The sequence below is a fragment of the Calonectris borealis genome, chromosome 10 (genome assembly GCF_964195595.1).
Source record: "Calonectris borealis chromosome 10, bCalBor7.hap1.2, whole genome shotgun sequence".
NCBI classification, from domain to species: Eukaryota; Metazoa; Chordata; class Aves; order Procellariiformes; family Procellariidae; genus Calonectris; species Calonectris borealis.
The window spans coordinates 20,560,003-20,578,933 of NC_134321.1; the positions used below are offsets into that span (position 1 = coordinate 20,560,003).

Consider the following 18,931-nt stretch of genomic DNA (forward strand, 5'->3'; position numbering starts at 1 on the left):
TTCAGTACTTACAAAATAAATTCTTATAAGAATATAACAAATATATTTTATATTTTATATCATGCTTTCAGCTTCAATACTTAATACTTTTCCATTAGAACATTTATCCTTTGATTACATTCAAGCATTGGAAAAACTTGGATCCCCCAGAGCCAGATGAAATCGTAACGTGGATGTTTGGCCGGGGGGTGGCAGCTGGAAAAAGGTAAGTACAAAGCAGAGCTGCTGTCATTACTTCTGAAACCTGCATGAAACCATGAGGGATGGTAAGATGGTACTGACACTGCAACTTTTTTGTCCCTTCCTCAGCAAATCCACCCTTTCTATCACACACAGTATTTCCCACTGAAAGTTCTTATGTACTGCAGCAGAAAACACCTTAACAACCTAGCCACTTCAAAATTTTTGTTGTTCTTATTCTTCCAGCAGAGCAGCAACCAATGTGATTCAGAGTCCAATTTCCATTATTATTGAGCCTCTTCCCTTTACATTTCAGTTACATACATACAGCAAAATCATTATCCTAGAACAGGCTCCAAGTCCAAACTGTGACATTGTTTAATTTGCATATGAGCTAAACTAAAAACATTTTTATAAAAGCCTAATGAGTTCAGAAAGTGGTAACTGATTATAACCTGGAAAAAAGTGTAGAGAGCAAATGGCTGTAGCCACTCTACAATTTGCAGATTTACTACAGACATCTGGTTTCTAAACAAGGCAGCACTTACAAGAAAACTTAACCAAGTAGGTCCACTGTTTATCCCCAACATTACTCTAGTTGTCAGTGCTATCTAAAAAAAAAAAAAAAAAAAAAAGAAAAAACCCACAAAGTAATGAAAATGAAAGAGAAATGTAAATCTGAATATATTCCCAATAGATTTTATTGCTACATACCTTTTAAAGACTCAAAAAAGCTACTTTGTAAACTTTAAAGTTGGTCATCTGGCTCCCATTTGTACTGACTGCCAAAAATACGTAATAAGGAAAAGGATGGGGGAGGAAGAAATGCATTAGAAATCCAGAAAACTGCTGCTTGTAGTTCAGATGAAAATTCTACACCTGGACAGTGTTTACTAAGTTACCTATAGAACTGATACAGAACTTTACTCAAAACAAGTATTTATTGTGAAACCAATTTTTCAATAAATTGCCTAACAAGTCATTCAATGAAGCATTTAGATATGAATTACTTGTCTGAAAAACACACACAATTCTAAAAAGTATTTTTGTTTCCAGAACTCTTCAGACTGAAAAGTTTCCATTTCATACTTAGATGAAACTTCTCTAAACATATACAACTCGTAATGAAACATTTTATTACTCATAAAATGTGACTAATATGGTATACGTATGTTTTGGCTCTACCTCTGTCTCAGTCAGAAAGCAGCTGCTTTGTCTCTTAGCTAAACCATTAAACAAAATGGATAACACATGCCTTGTTATAGACCTCTAGTTTGCACAATTAATATTTGATTTACAGAAAAAGCCTTAGCAATTATAAAGAGTAAATCACCACAAAGCAGAAGGCTACCATTTTAACAAGTAATATCAAAAGTAGGATGAGCTAGACAGACTTAACATTTACAAACATTATTCGAAGTACAACCCCCCCTGGCTCCAGGATATTACCTCTCACCCTAGGGAAAGAATGCTGGCAAAGCATTTTTTACCCCATGGAAAGCACTTTTAAGACTGTCAAACTTTGAAAGAGTATTCATTTCAACAATTTGGATGTAATTCATAACTTTATTCTTCTATTAATCCACTTCAGGTTAACATTAGATAAGGATATCTGGTTTTATGACAATCACAGAAGATTTGAATCTGCTGAAACGGTAGGTGGACTTTTTTCCTAAAAGTATATTAACCTAAAGCTTAAATAAAACACTTAATTACAGTAAACAGGAAAAAATGCTGTGTAAAGATTTATTTTAAAAATTATTGCTTATTTAAAATGTTTTAAAGATTACATTTGTAGCCTCCTCCCCCTGCCTGAAAAGTGTACAACCTGTAAAAATTCAGGAGGTATTATCTTCTCTTGTTTACTTTCAAATGTATGGACAAAGACAATGAGAGATTATTATTAGAGAGCATTTAGGTTTGAAAATCATTATTTTGACAACCGAGAAAAATGTATTTGAAGCATTCTTATTTTAATTAGTTCAGCTGCATACATGCCAAATGTTTCATAAAATGCTTTACAAAATCCTCCTTCTATTAACAAAAATAACACAGTGGGAAACAAGCAAATACAATTAAGATAATATTTTCCTTATTAGTTGGAAAATGTTGTTTATTATTTCCCAGTTTCTTTTCATGTTAAGAACAGTTTTTATAACCCTAGAGTCTAATTAAAGGATATCAAGAGTTAAAAGTTGTTCCATGTTCCTTATGCGTTAGAAACCCCTGCCAACTAGTCCTCTAGGCTTTAAATATTGTTTTGACGGACTGCATTTTCATTTCCAGTCACAAAGAAAGTATTCTCCATAGTCAACACACGAGCAGATCTCCACCAGCTCAGTGAAAGCCAGATACAGTGTTCTGTGCAAGAATGAAGACTTTGCAGACTACTTTTATTTTGTTTGTGTTTGTACCTTTGGTAAATTCAGCACCACCTATACAGCAAGAATCACTCCAGTTTTATGAGTATGATACAGATGTTACCATGGGAAGCCTGATCCAACAAGATTATGAAATGCAATCCAAGGATATAAGAAAGGTATTTCATTTATATTATCAGTTTAATATTTTTAACTGCTAAGCATTATATGAATAAGGTGTTACATGCATGTATGCAAGTTTTATGGAAAAGTCTTATAATAATAGCAAAACATACAATGGTTTCAGACATAGGGAAAGCCACAAATTAAAACCACAAAAATACTATCCTTGCTACGGTTTGAGAAACCCACAAAAAACAGGCTTTCACAAATAAGACTTATGCATCATTTTAACTCTGCTGTAGTTATGTGCCTACTGTTGTAAGAGTTTCAAGAATGGGATATATTAGCGTACTAGCTCAACAGTTTGAGTAACATTGTATTAACACAGTAAGTTTGTTTAAAAACAAAGAGGATGATTTTATTTAGGATTTTTTTTTTTTTATATCAAAGTAATACTTGAAACAGTACTTTTTAATGGACATAACCTGCCAGCATAAACCATAGTTTCTCTTTTGACTTACCAAACCATCAAGTTTTTTGCCTTGGTTTTTCAGGGGTGGGTTGCTTGGTTTTTTTGCAACTCAACAGTTTAGCAGTCCTGAACTACTATGGAAGGTCCAGTCCTGCAGTAGTCACCTACATTATTAACACTTCGAGATTCTTAAAGGTAGCAATAAAGACTATACCTCATGGCACTCACCAGCACCCCCAAACGGTCAGTTCTGAACTTTTTTGCTATGTGCTCCACATACATGCCTTTTAAATTAAACACTTAAGCAGAAGACACAAAAACAGAGGAGAGTAAAATGAAGTGTAACAGCCTCAGCCGACAGGGACAGTTAAAAACCTCATACCTCTGTTCAGACTGCCTCTGAGAGGACCTAAACCATCCACATCAAGAGAACGAGATACAACGTTGATCCGGCAGACGGAAAAAAATACTAACAATGATTGCCCCAAGACTAGTTGCCAAGGAAAATACCACATATCCAAACAAAGGGGTAACAACCAAGTATTAATAAATTCAAGGAAGTTTTCATTAATATTAACTGTACTTCTTACAATAACTTAGTCTGATAAACAAGAAAAAAGATGACAGCAAAAGATAATTAGTATAAGTAAAAAATTGCAGCACATACATTGAAAAATCACTTCTGTATACCTTTTCAATATTTTCTCAATTCTACTTAAATTACAGCTTTCCACTGTTAAGACTAAAACCAGCAGCTAAATATTTATATTCAAAATGTCTAAGATATTTTTAAATCTGACATCTGCCACAGTGATGAAGTAACATGTTTCATAAACCTATGAAAAAGAGACCATTTAAATGACTTTTAACTAATAGGTGGCTATCCACTCACAACTGAGTAAGTTTTTAAAAAAAATATTAAAAATGTTAACTTCAACTGATCAGGCACAGTATCAGATGACATTCATTACTAAAATCGTTCTAATAAGAATATGCTACCGTTTCAGTAGAAAGAACAATAAGGAGCATACCTACAAGGAAATGCTGCCAACAGACGTGCCACAGACTAATCAAAGCCCGTACTGGCAGTGCTATAAACTAGAGGTCTTCTGAAGGCCAACAGTTCTGCTTAGGATAATTCTAGGAATGCAGTCACTCTTTATTAGTATCAGGTCAGTTCTCCAATTACATGTTTTCATTGCAAAATAATAAATTAGTTCCTTATGTGCAACAAATACATCTATACAAGTCCCAGTGTTCCCAATTTAAATCATGGGATGTGCAAACAATCTTCTATTCATTTATTGCACAAATTCTAGCTCCCAGAATATTTCGAGTGTTAACTGTAACCGAAATACATGCCAACAATTTCCTCAAACATGCCCAGTCAGAAATCTATCTTGCATGACAAATTTAACTCTTTGCTGTGTGCTTGAACACACAGTTAGAAAAAAGATTTTTTAGTGAAAACATCTGAAGAAATCTATTTGTGTTAGCAATCAACAAAATTAAGTGAACCTTAGTCCACTACTAAGGAAAATGTCAGCCAAACAAAATTTATTACAATGATTATTATTTGAAACCACAGCCACCCCAGTCTTGAATAAAAATATTAGAAGTTTAAAAACATGAAATCTTAATTTCCACAACAGAACAGAACCATGCAATTAGACACCATCTCATACCTGGACTAATTCATTCCCTTGAATATAAACTATCAGCTTTATAGACCTTCGTATGTTATAAAGATTAACATTAATGTGGTTTTTTTATGTGTAATTCATGTCTGCGGAGTAAAGTGCAAGAGGCAGGTGGAATTTAAGTATGTAAGTAGGCCAATATTCCTTCAGTGCATTCCCTACATATGCAAGTAATGAACTTTCTGTGGTTATAATCCAAACAATCTTCTCCACTGATATTCCACAGCTAGGAATTTTTATAGCTGGCCAGGAAATACTTCCAATATATTGGTTATTTATACTACTTTTTTGTTGTGGTTGTTGTGGGGTTTGTTTTTCGGGTTTTTTTGGTTTGGTTTTTTTTTTTTTGTTGGGTGGGGTTTTTTTGCGCAGGGGGGAGTCTGTTGGTTAGTTTTGTGGATTTAACAGTATTCTGTAAATAATCAATTCTATTTTTTGTTGACATTTCCCACTTGCAGAAATTAGGTGTACACTGTATTCTACAAAGAACTCGCATAGTCTTTCACAGACCACACCTTCAGTAGGACACGGTACTAGAAATCTACACCTACATCTACAGACGTGCTATGTCAGCAAACGTGTTTTTCATACAGCATATTAAAAATGTCCTTTATGAGCCAAACATGCCACAACAATAGAAGTGCAGTTCTTTTATTATAAGTCCCTCTACACAGAAGTCTCTACTGGCATGGATACCTCAGCCAAGGACAGTGTCTTCACATGCCTAATCAACATATCTATGCAAGTTAAACATCTTTGCAGAAACCTTCTGTAAGATTTGCTGCTTGCTTGAGTGTAACTGCTCAGCTTACACCCCCCAGCTTCTCTACACCCAACACTGCAAAAGCTCTTACCCTACACAGAAGTTTCATGCTACAACTGCTAAACTGTTGCCAGCATTCTAACTTGGGTATAAAAGCCTTATTAGAACAAACCAACCTATCCCAAACTTTACACAAAAACAATAGGCAAAAAAGAGCCATAGCCTGGATAGACAGATGCAGGGAAGAGCCAAGGGATGGATGATTCACAGGCTAAAAAAGGGTCAAAATGACAGAGGCTGGCCAAGATATTTGTTTCTCAGGCTTTATGTCAAACTTGAGGGTTTTATTCTGCAGAATAGAAGAATTCCCCACAGTAAAATATATGCAAGCAGCCCAATACTAAATAAAACAAAGTTAGTATAAAAAGTAACTTGACAGATAGCTTTACTTTCACATTGCTCTAGTAGATGAACTATCTGTGTGCTACATGCCTGAATGGGGGTGAGTGGGGAAGAATTTAAAAAAAAAAAAAAAATCTGTTCACTTGTGAGCACTCTCACAGTGCATAAGCAGCTCTCTTCAACAGGGGATCGTACTTCTGCCAGGGCCTGATCCTTAAGCATGTTTAAAGAAAGACATCTTCCACACCTGATAATGTACTTTTCCCTATGTGTTTTCAATAGCAACGCAGACCAAATAGCATATTGTCTTACTCTGCCCTACAACTATTCCCCATGAAAAAAGACAACGAATGATGCTAGCCAAGCACAATTGCCACAGTCAACCTAAATATCCCCTTAACTTTAATACATGCAAATCATAGTATAACCCACTGTATGTATACTATAATTCTAGAAATAGTACATAATTTTCTAAAATTCCTACGGTATTCAATAAAAACCTGACTACCATTTCCTGCATCACAAAAGGCCTTTTCTGTTAGCAGCCCAGGTGTTAAAACAGACTTAAGTGCAGTTAATGGAAATGAATTGCTAAATTTCAGCCAATACTTGAAAGGAACATGTTTATAAACTAAGTTGTCCTGCAATTGAAGAGATGCAATGACTGTCTCAACAGGGAATTCTGAATAAGTTTAAACACAAGAAAATGTTATTTTTCTGAGATTATTTGGGTAAAACAAAAAAATACAACTTACGTTCAAAAGAATCCTAACCAATTTTGCATGATGTGCAAAATCTATCTTCAGAACTCCAGGTTTTTGTATACCCATTGCTTACCTATTCCTTCCCCACCACGTAGTCTGTATTTTCCTCTCTATTTTTATTTTGTGTCTACTGTTTTTTCCTAAAGAACTTTACTTTTCTAAACAATAACTTTACTTTTCTAAACCGCCTTTCCTTCTTGCCTTTCAAAGTGAAGAGCTCATCTACAAAAGGGGTAATATATCACATTAGTCATAGAGCGCATAAGAGTATTTAAAAATTAAATGTCATAAGGAGATATGTCGTAGGAAGCTCATTTTAAAAAGACCTGCTATTTCAGATCCTTGTAATACTCTGTGGTTTTTTGTTTCCTGTTTATTTTTTAAAATAACATTTGCTCTCAATACAAAGGATGGAACAAATGTTTCTCTTGACACTTCCCTAAGACTGCAAGGGGATGACAGCAATGTACCACCAACAAAGGATACAAGTAAGTTAATTGATATGAATACTGTAACATTTAAGCTCTCCAAAAGAACATACTTTAATATGAAAATTTAATATACAAAGGATGACAAGGTATATAGAATTAAACTTCTCATTTATGAATATCTTTCATATCTCCTGTGGAAAGTCTTCTAACTTCTGACGGAGCAGGCAGAAAAAAATTCAAGGATCCTCAGGTAAACTCCAAATACACAAAGCACAGCTTATAAGAATCTCTACAGACTAACCCAGTCATATTTGCTGTGGAGATGTACCCAAGTTAAATAAGTTAGGCAAGACAACCAAGGAAAACAAAATACACACACCAATAAATTACAAGTTTAACCAAGTAATGATGAAATATGATGTGCTTAAATTTCTTCAAAGAACGGGCTATTCTTACAGTTTACATTTGATGACCAGGGAGGTCAATGGTTAAAATACATCAGGAACATTCTTCACTAGCCTAAGTTTCCTACAGGCTCTGAGGTGTATAGTCCAGATTTCTCCTAAGGAGCCACAAAGACTTCTAAATGTGAAAGGAACAATGTGTCTGCCAAACAGAGCACTGAGAAAAAGACACACATTTCGGGTGTATTTGTGATCTAAACTTCCAAATATAACTGATGATTCAGCAAGGCCACTGGAGTGTCAATCTCCACCAAAGTTTTAATCAAGGTTAGTTATTGCCAAATAGCATCTGTCAACAAGCCCCCACCAAAAGCGGAACAAATCTGTAAGAACACAAGAGCTTCTACTCACAGACAAGTATGAAAACTATTGCCTTTTAAATAGTGACAACATGGTTTCACAATCATTTTCCATTTCCCACACTCTAGCATATGACAAACAAGACACTAAATCAAAAAAGGCAAACGGGGCAGAACTCTGAAGTCTAACAAACGGTAAAATTCACAAAGCTAAAGCTCAAAATCCCAATTCCATTCTCTGCAGTATTTCTGTAAGGGGGAAAAAAAAAAAAAAAGAATTGCTCTATTATACATACTGGGTTGACTTCCCAGTATTGACTGGCTACTTCTCTTAACTCTACTGGTTGCAGAAGCTCCTATTTTGCTACGTAGTAATAACAAACTACCTAGCAGTACAACACTACTCTCTGTACTACAGACCAACCAATTTGGAAGCTAACCAAAAATCTCACAATATAGAAAACACAGTAGATCAGATAGCAGTGGTGACGAAACTGGATTAAAAGCCATATTTGTTATATGTATTTTAATATTGTGGTCATACAGGATTAATGCAAAGCAGAAATGACTAATACTCTGCTAATGTCTACGAGGAAAAGGACAAGCCATAATGGGCTTAAGCTGCGTTTAAAAAGATACAGAGTTTCTCTCACTGCTTAAAATAACAGCTATAAAAAGACCTCAGTAAAAAACGGGAACAGATTGCCTAAAGTAATTATATAATCATCATTGCTGGAGTCTTTATGAAAAGGATTAGACAAAATAGTAGCTAGGAGTAACACAGAGTATACATGACCCTGCCAGAAATGCTCCAATGCAATTACAGTATCAGATGTTGCACTGCCAGATGTTTCTCCTGCATGGATTTCTCTTTTCAAAAGACTGGTTCTAAAGATGACATTTGACATGGCCAGAGTTGCAGTTGTTATATTCACAATACTCTAGGCGAATTAAAGAATGAAACTGAATTAAGATCGATTAATAGCATTTCAAGACATGCTCAGATAAGAACAGAGAATATACACAGGGAAATTATGCGCAATAAAAAGAATGCAAAACTCAAAAAGAGTTCAGAATATTAAATCTTTTCAGAACTTGATGTGAATAGAATTTTTTTTAAAAAATCTAATGATGGGAAATCTTAAAAGATACTAGAGAAAATTCTGCTTTGAATATTCATGCTTAAGTTAGTTGAATAACTTTTAACTGTCTACTCAAAATAATTTGTTTTCAGATTTACCTACTTGCCTGCTCTGTGTGTGTTTAAGCGGATCAGTGTACTGTGAGGAAATAGACATCGAAGCTGTACCCCCACTGCCAAAGGAAACAGCGTATCTTTATGCACGATTTAACAAAATAAAAAGGATAGCAGTCTCAGATTTTGCTGACATTAGTAAGTAATGTTCAAATTTTAATTTCCAATTACCTGATAGTATATTTGAAGTTGTCATCCCTTAAGAGTATGCCAAGATTACCAAATAAGATAGATTTTATACTTTGCTAGATTTCATTATGTGTATTACTTATTTAATTCAATGCTTGTATGAGAACAGGAACTGTGAAGGCAATACGGAAACCCATTTCGGCCCATGTATCCATCTTAATATTCCCACACAACCAGAGAAAGAGCAGTTTGCTAAAAGTAAAATTTAAAGTCTGCATCCCAGCCAGTCTTAAATGACCAGGTATTTTTTTTTCCTTCAAATGCTCCAGGGACACCTCTCCCAGCTATCTCACTCTACAATATGACAAATTCTATGAATATCTGAAATCACTTTGTCTCTAAGGAAAAAGGAAAGATCCAAAGTATTTTCCTTATTATTATTTTTTTAAAATTTAAGACCATGAGGAAAGCCAAATGTGGATTTTTATCTGTATTTTAATAGTATTTACATTTGTAGATCACAGTTAGGATGGTGCAGCCAACAGTGTAACATTTAACGTATACAACCATACACGTTTCACATGACATGTAATTATAAATTCAATATTTAGATTTTCATCTCTTTTGTGTAAAGCTACCTTGAGAAGAATTGATTTTAGTGGAAATAGGATAGAAGAAATAGAAGATGGAGCCTTCTCAAAGCTTCTGTTATTGGAAGAACTTTCTCTTGCTGAAAATCGACTTATAAAACTTCCTGTTCTACCTCCCAAACTAACAACATTTAATGCAAACCAAAATAGAATCAAGAGCAGAGGAATCAAAGCAAATGCTTTCAAGGTAAGTAAAAGACAATAATTTAGGTAACGAAAGTAAATGAAATGAGTAACCAGACTATCCGGTATACCATCAAATTAATTTTTCTGTATTTTTGTAATCTAAGAAACAAACTACAACGACAAAGCTTTCCAGCTTTTGTTTTGTTTTTAAGACACTTTGGAATAATAGCCCTTTGTGCACTCACTCTCTCATGTCGTTCATATAAAAAAAGTTCTACGGAATATCTTACCTACTTCCTTTCTCTCTTACATACAAAGAAAAACTCGATTCAAAAATTGATGGCTCAAATACAGCTCTGAGGACCACATAAATACTAATAAACAAGGATACAGCTTTATAGCGGCCTCGAGTTTTATAACCAATAAGCTGACGCTGAAATTTCCAAAACATAGGCCTCTTCTATGAGTTTCTTGCTACAATGGAATTCAACATTCACAGCAAAAGAATGTTTCATGTTAGATCACTTCACAGGCTTTCTATGTGATCGGAAAAAAATACTGATGTCTCGTAACAGGCACAAGTTACTTAACCTCAAGTAAGTAATATCAGCATTAATAATCTCTCTTTCTTTCTGTTAGAAACTGACAAATTTGGCCTACCTCTACTTAGGACATAACGCACTGGAATCTGTTCCCCTTAACTTACCGGAAAGTCTGCGTATTCTTCACCTTCAGGTATTTTTGAAGTATTTCCTTAACATTCTATTACGAATAGCCTCATTAGTTACATACTTCAAACCAAACAAACTGTCTTTTAAAACAGTTCACACTGCAGCTGTGCTACAGCTGTCTAATGCTCCTCCAAATAAAACAATTTGCCTCTAATCTGTATGGCCACAACCATTCAGTGTTCAGAAGTTGTTTGTTAGCTAATTACTGTGCAAGAATTTCTCATTCGTTTCTGTATATCAAGGACAGGAAATGGTAAAAATAAGCAATAATCTTTTATCAAGAATACATTTCAAACATGAATAACCTCAAACTGCTTATCAGCTCATTGACTGGTTTGAAAAGACTTGATTCCTACATATCTATAGTATACACAAATCAATCCCAATGACAATAAAATGGGAGGGCAAGAGGAATAAAATTAAAGTTTGAAAATTCCTCAACATATATGGGGGTGTGTGTATATATGTGTGTGTGTGTGTATTTATTTATAAAAAATTGTTTTGTTTTGCAGTACAACAATATTACTACAATCACCGATGACACATTCTGCAAATCTAATAACACACGTTACATCCGCACACACATGGATGAGATAAGGATGGAAGGCAATCCGATCCTCTTGGCAAAGCATGTTAATGCTTTTTCCTGCTTGAGAACACTGCCTGTAGGAGCATACTACTAGCCACTACTTACGTCATTATACATGCCAAAACTTAAACATGGTAACAGAAGATCATTCTTTTTCCTCTGTTTACACGTTTATATCCTCTTCCTTACTAATGCTGTTTTCCCTGCATACCTGGAACCTTTTACTATGTTGAAATGTGGTTCTCCTCTGAAACTACTTCAAAACAGCCACTTTATTTAGTAGTTACAATGTGACCCATGCTTTCAGAATCTTTTCTGTTAAAGAAAGTGTAAAGATACATATATGCACACACATATCTTCTCAACTTTTATTTCACCACATAGTCTTTACACGTAGGTAAAAATCACACAAGAAACTGCTTGTTCACATTCTTTACCAGTATGCAGAACAATCACTACATTTTACTTCCAAATAAACACAAAACATTCTTTGAGCAAGCTACAGAGGAAAAATACATCTTAATTCCATATCCCAATTTTTTAATCTGAAATGAAGCTTTTTCAGTGGACCTTCAAAAGTGTATTGGATGAAGTTGCTTACAAAACAAAGTTATGTTTAGAAATAGAACTTCTCAAAGCTTAACTTCATTAAAGCTTCCTTAAAAACTTGGTTTGTGGAAAATGAGAATAATTCCTATTTAGGCTTAGTGTAGCAAGCAACATAGCAAGTGGAACTTTTCAAAAATGTGTTAAATCTCCTTCTACTATTTTGCTTTCAAAATAATCTAAGAGTGTGTGTGGATATATTATATAGGTATTTTATTTTTTACATAAGATATTTTTAATTGAAATATATAAATTTTGCTCAGCTGTACTCACTAGAGTCATTTTTGCAACACCAGCAACACCATTTTAATACAATGGTCAAAGTACGGCGTAGTATAACCCAAGTATCTTTGTTATTAACAGATGATGTAGACTGAGCCTTGTTCCACTGCTTTTTCTTGACAAGGAAATGTGACAGTATAATTAACAGCAAAGCTGAATTAATGTTTTTACCTGTAAATAAGTAAGATTTCAGCTAGATGTCAGTGCAAAGAAACAGAAGTACCCTTGTACAACAATTTTTTCACTCATTAGGGAAAAATCAAATCAGATCTTGAAATTAAAAAGAAAAGTTGATTCTATCATCAAACTAAAAATAGTGTTAACTTCAAGCAAATTAAACTAGCATTCGTTTCGCTCAACTACTTTAAACCATGCAGTGTATTAAAAAACACAAATTGATGTGTGCAGGCCTCAACAGTCAGTTCACCTAAAACTACACATCATTGATACAGGACACAAAGTTTTTAATTACACAACTATACATTTCTGACATTTCATTTTCAGTTTCTCCCCTCAAATACCTACCGCAGGCATAAACTCTTCGGACAAATGAATGCCAAAAGTATGCTAGTTACTATTACCAGATCAACTTCATACTAATTTTGAAGCTAGTATAGATTCCTAATTTGTAGAAATAGTTAAGCATCAAATGCATGATGATGTATCACTACATCTAGAATACTGATTTTACAAGATATTTTGTATTAGTTTTGTTTATCTTATTTAGCTAAGCCTTGATTTGTTAGTGCTTGTGCTATGGGGAATTAAGTGCACACTTAATTCTGAAAATACTGATGCTCTGCCACGAAGAGTGTTGAGACCTAAGTGACTTTCAGTCACTTTCTAAGTGACTATGTCAAGCATCAACTGTGGGCTCATCTTTCTGGAAAGAGGGTGCAATTATGAAATGCAGGACAAAAATATTTTTGCCCTGAACCCATTACCCAAGAAAGACATAGTAATCCCAAATATTTTCCATTTTAAGTTATCTGGTATAACAAGAAAGAAAATCATTTTCTTAATACAACTGAGAACAAAACCAAGTCTGACAGTAAGAATAATACTTGGTTTTCATTTTCCCATGTAAGTCATAAAAATTTGATGTTTCCAGGTTTTTAGCAAAAGGTAAAAAATAACCCCAATGCATGTAAAAATACATTCCAACTTCAAGCCAAATTTATACTAGGAAAAAATAAAAGCCACCAATTCTCTCATCCCTCTTTTAATAAATGCCCAAGATGGAGAAAACACAGCTAGAAGTGTAAGTGTAATAACGTTACATAAGCAGTAGCCTCTGATCTTATTCTCATCACAAATCATTATTACTAAATAAAGCTCTTTCCAGTATTAATAGGATCAGTAAATATCACTCTTCCTATGAAAACAATTACATGTGTATACACAAATATATGCACATTTATGTAATATATACACACATGTAAACGTTCTAAGACCTAACCACTACCACATTATTAATTTTACATTAAAATGTTGTATATATTTTTGAAAAAGTAATAAGTATCAACAGTAGCACTAATTAATGCTCTTAATATTTTGTGAGCAACCAAAGTAGACAACTGAACGCCTCATGCAGGCAATAAATTACCTGATATGCTTTAATTTACTTTCCCCATTCATAGCAAGTTAACTCATCAAAACATTAAGTGAGAAGGGCTTCAATATGCAGGATTTTTTGCCTTCTATTTGTGTGACCAGTACTAATATCAAGCTGAATGTACACCATTCTATTTTTTTCCTGTCACTCATTTCTGTTCTGTATTTCCAATAAAACTTGAATTTTTTTTGTTTATCAATATCAGCTTCAACAACCTGCTCTTCCCAGCAACACCAACATGCTTCAGTTGTTCAGTCTCATAGCAGACTAAGGGTGCGTCTAGATCAGAAAATTATTTGCAGATGTAAATCCATTTTGCAGACATAATATTTATTGTGGCAATACAGTAAGACCTACCATACAAGTAATGCCATACAAAAGACTTGTGGGACACTTCACTCACCCCTTCAAAATACATTTAAAGCACTACCTTGTAGATTTTTTTCAGTAGAATAGAGAAGCAGCAGCAAAGGGTAGTAATGGTACGCTCAACTCTTGATTGTGAGTGTGTGAAGCATGCAAGTTGTAAACTAACCTATTTCAGTAAAAAACCACAACTGCTAAAGCACGATGTCAAGAAGTATATAATACAGAGCACAAAATGCTTACAACTGAACATTGCTCTACTCACACCAACCTAAAACTGCCCGTGCTTTCTAGGAAAGCCTGCTTACAGTCAAATCAATGTATATTTTAAATTGCTTTTTTTGCTTAATCCAAGTTATTCATCCCACCATTACTCTTGTTAATTGGGAAAACTCTCACTACAAAACTGCCACTTATGATGGTCAACTTTTTAGAAATACAGTGCTGTTCAACTTTGCTTGAAACTTGTAATTGTCATTCATCTCAAACATTCATTATTATTTGAAGTATTCAAAGAATCACTTCTACATTATTCCTTTCCTCTCAAGTACCAAAACTAACAGAAAAGAAAAAATAATCTACCTTTCCTGTTTTTACACTACACTGTGAGAAAACTATTAGAAGGACTGTCTATTTCTACTTTACAGCCTGGATAATTTTCTTTTAAATAACAAAATAATAGAAAAGCTATAAACCCAGAACCCCACCCCAAATAGTCTTCTCTCCAATACTATGCACAGTTACCTGTCGATATACTTGAAGCCTAGCAAGCAGGTAGGAAAAAAAAAAAACAACAAAGATTACAGACTAATTTTTTAATATTGTGAGTATGAATATTAACAGGATAAGACTCTTCACTTGTTTTTATGCAAATATTAAAAGCATACTTCTAGTCACTTTCACACAAATTACTACAGAACATTAAGTTACAAATACACATTCTCCTTAGCAATCTGCTTATTTGAATTATCAGATTTGATCTTTGAACCCTTTATTAATTCTCTCACCTCAAAGTTTTCTATTTCTAAATGAAATCATTACTAATGCTAGCAGAAATATGGAGGCCTAAAAAAGTCTTCATAAGTCCATAGTCAATCATATTTGATAAATATTCTCCTAAATTGGTTTGCCTTTCTCAACAGCATCTTCATCCATGGGAAGAAAAATACTTCTATAAAGAATATTTGTAATGTTGACAAACTTGTAATATATGTCTTCAGTGAATTTATCTTCACGCATCTTTTAGCAATCAATATATCCCTTCATTGTTTACACTCAACCTTGGAACAAATACTTTTTATAACTTCTTAAAATATACACGACAATTTAAATATCATCTCCAGAGCTCTCTCCTCTCTATTTTTTCATTTTTGTACTGAATTTTAAAATGAGAAATATTTACAACAGTTCACTGAATCGCTGTCCCAGAAACCACAGTGACTGCTGTCATGAGGCTGACCTAAGGAGCAGAAAGCATCAAGTGAAGTTGGAAAAACAATCAAAAAAACCCACACCACAAAGCCATAAAACCCTTGGTGCACTACCTTCTCCATGGAGGGATTAAAGAAAAGTCCTTATACAACAACAAGCAGGATTAGATAACATCAGTTTATTACTCAGCTGAGGACAGGATTATTTTTCCTAACATTATCAGAAATTAGTACTTTTTTCTTTAATCTAGTTGATAAATTGATAATAGAAATTAATTAATCTAGCACAGAACTCAAAAGCCTAAAAGATTCAAAAATAGGAAACAAAGCAGTTCCCACTTAATAATACAGCTGAAAAGCGAAGATGGTGCTGAGTTTAATGACAGTAAATGCTTGAAGTAAATAAAACCAAACTAAAAAAACCACACATAATTAAAGAGCTAAACATCCTCCTCTAACACTAATCATCATATAAGATGTTCTGTGTCTGTTAGACTGCAGTATTTTTACTCCAAGAAATAGTTGTTTATCTTGAAACCAGTACAAAGACAAAGAAAACAAGCCAAATAATGGTGATTTAAAACTAAGTTCAAATACTATGTTCCAGTTAAGAGTGAGGAACAATTTATTTCCCATTCAAGTAAAACATTTCAGAACTGGAAGTGCTGTCACCCAAACGCATGTTGCCACATTTTCAAGAGAGACAGATCCATTTAAATGCCAAAAACTACAAATGTTATTTTCTTTTAATTTCTTCTTTTGCCTTCTTTTTTTTTGTTTAAAATGAAATGTAATACCAATGAAAAACTGTCTTACTCCCCCACAGAAAGGCACAGATATTTTTCCCCATGTCTGAGGAACACAGCAATAGCATGGTAAAAATCAAGACAAATACCAAGCAAGGGCATTGCCCCTTGAACACAACACAAGAATCTTTAGCTAATATTCTCTTCTCCACAACGCACAAAATTAAGATTCCCATACTCTGCTAAAGAGTGCTAATTTCACCTCCATTGCTTTCTCTTAATGAGCATTTAAAGAACTAAATATAGTACTGATATATAAAGGCTTGATAAACATTACCTTGAAATGTAGGAAGGTGCATCTACGATGTTCATACCACTCAGCATAAGATGAAAGGCTTCTGAAAAATGTTAGAAGATTTCCCTGTTCTTCAGTGCTACAAAAGAAAAACATATTGTTTAACCTAAACAGTACTAGCCAGATGTACCAATTCTATAGCCTAAAATTTGCACTTTTTCCTTAAAGAATTTGTGATTAGTATTGTACGAATTTGAAGCCAGAAATCACAAAAAAAAAAAGAATTATCATGACAGGAAAAAAAAGCTGTAGCATAGATATTGAAAAGAAATTGAAGAACTCATAAACCAGTGTTTTCAACTCCTCAGGAAGGTAAGCAGCAAAAAAGTTAGTCTTATACGTAAAATGTGATAAATGTGATAACTTGACAAAGTAGTCACCTGTAAAATCTTAGTTTGACTTTATGCTTGTTCATCTAATAATCTTGCTTTCGAAATAAATTCCAAGATGTTGTGTAGTAAAACTTTACACTACAAAACTGGTAAGATTAACCAAATTGCATCACTAAGCTTTGAATATTCCTGAGATTTCTGTCCTATTCAACTAAATCTTTGCATGACCCACGTTATCTGCCTCTGCCCACATGACATCCAGCTTTTCAAGATTAACCTTGAAACTTCAGTAAGCAAGAAGGCCTGTTCATTAGATCATACATGGCATCTAAAACAAAACTTTTGATATACAGTTAAATCTTGATTTATCTGCTATTAAGGAAAATGGCGATATTCTCAATAATTAGGGAGTGGGGCAGGACAGGGGAGAGAGATGCCAATAAATCTGTATCTGAGAAGTGGAGTGCAGAGGTCTTGGAGACAAACCCATTGTAAGCAGAAATTAATAAGCCTGGATGGAGCTGAGCCGATTCTTGCAGAACACCCCTCAGTATTTCTGCGGTTTTGGGCTCCCTCACAATTTAGCAGTTCAGCTACACACAGATAAATTATGGCTTCATTCATACAAATGATCCTACATTTGCACTAATAAATTGTTTGGAACCTGATGTCCTGCAAAGAGCAGTGCAGAGACACCTTTGCTGGACTTGCACTTAGCCAGGATGGATTTGGTAGAGCTTATAGCCTGTATCATGAGACTGATATATCGGTGCTATTCTGGCAAGAAAATCATTCAATTGCAATGTTACTGCAAATACTAGTTTTTCATCAATAGTGCCTCTGAAAACAGAAAGGACAGCAGTAGTCATTTTACTTTCTGGCATTTGTGAGGAATTTTCAACACAAGAGACAAAGCATAAAAGAAATAAAGAAAAGTTCCTATAGTTTTGGCTTTGCCAGTTTCAGACTAATTGAACAGCATCAAGTGAAAATGTTTACGTACAACGATTCCATGCTTAGTATAGTAAGATTTTTCCATTTCCACTGACAATAGTTAACAAACAGAGGCAACAATAAACAGTGCCAGCTAAACCTAAGAGATAACAACTCCGGGACTTTGGTGCTAAAGTCAAGATAAAATTACAAGCAACACATACAAGAAATACAAACAGATTTTGCACTTAGAACATAAGGAAGTTTATTTCCTACACGTACTTGTGTCACACACATGAAAGTTAAATCATTTAAGCTTCAATATAATTTCAAAATTAAATATTCACAGTATCTAAAGAATCAAACAGAAGCTTCCACTCCCAAAGAAACAACAAACATTTTGAAAAATATATATGAAATTACTGCTGAAGTGATTTCTAAAGAAGTTCCAAACACTGCATAAAAAACAGAATCAAGGAAAGCTGTGTGGCTGACTCATTATCCACTCTTGCAGATGGGGAAAAATACACACAGTTTTGAAAATAAAAGCTGCTCTTGATATGCAGAGATGATTACTCATATTGAAAAGGATAGCAAAACATCAAACTGACGCTGACAAATAACACACTGCACTAACTTGGACTGAGAGATATCACTGTTATTTTTCATCAGTCTACAAGGTAGGAATGATTTTGCATGTAAGAGAAGTTGCAATGCATCAAACACTGGGTCTGGTACGTTCCTTTATGTCACGAAATTTGATTTACTAAAGAAATTTGCTAGCAAAAATAAGTTATATGCTTTTCTAGTTCAGTAATCGGTACTAAA

General features: G+C 34.1%; 2 protein-coding genes across 4 annotated transcripts in view; one reads left to right on the forward strand and one right to left on the reverse strand.

The window, feature by feature from the left end:
* CENPP (centromere protein P) overlaps nucleotides 1–18,931 on the reverse strand; it is a 151,745-nt gene that overhangs the window by 119,351 nt on the left and 13,463 nt on the right. For all 3 annotated transcript variants that reach the window (XM_075159331.1, XM_075159330.1, XM_075159332.1), the window contains exon 6: nucleotides 16,821–16,917. In XM_075159331.1, the coding sequence (XP_075015432.1) occupies nucleotides 16,821–16,917 (97 nt within the window). The remainder of the gene's footprint in view (nucleotides 1–16,820; nucleotides 16,918–18,931) is intronic.
* On the forward strand, nucleotides 1,086–14,128 carry OGN (osteoglycin). The gene is made up of 7 exons (XM_075159328.1): nucleotides 1,086–1,835; nucleotides 2,467–2,719; nucleotides 7,174–7,252; nucleotides 9,193–9,351; nucleotides 9,977–10,179; nucleotides 10,758–10,853; nucleotides 11,362–14,128. Exons 2-7 carry the CDS (start codon nucleotides 2,552–2,554, stop codon nucleotides 11,530–11,532), a joined length of 876 nt encoding a protein of 291 aa, XP_075015429.1. The 5' UTR covers nucleotides 1,086–1,835; nucleotides 2,467–2,551; the 3' UTR covers nucleotides 11,533–14,128.

Excerpts from the sequence above, each read along its gene's own strand:
- OGN (XM_075159328.1), top strand. The coding sequence starts at position 2,552 with ATGAAGACTTTGCAGACTACTTTTATTTTGTTTGTGTTTGTACCTTTG. Across the intron at positions 2,720-7,173 it reads AATCCAAGGATATAAGAAAG|GATGGAACAAATGTTTCTCT; the intron begins GTATTTCATTTA and ends CTCAATACAAAG. Across the intron at positions 9,352-9,976 it reads CTCAGATTTTGCTGACATTA|CTACCTTGAGAAGAATTGAT; the intron begins GTAAGTAATGTT and ends TTTTGTGTAAAG.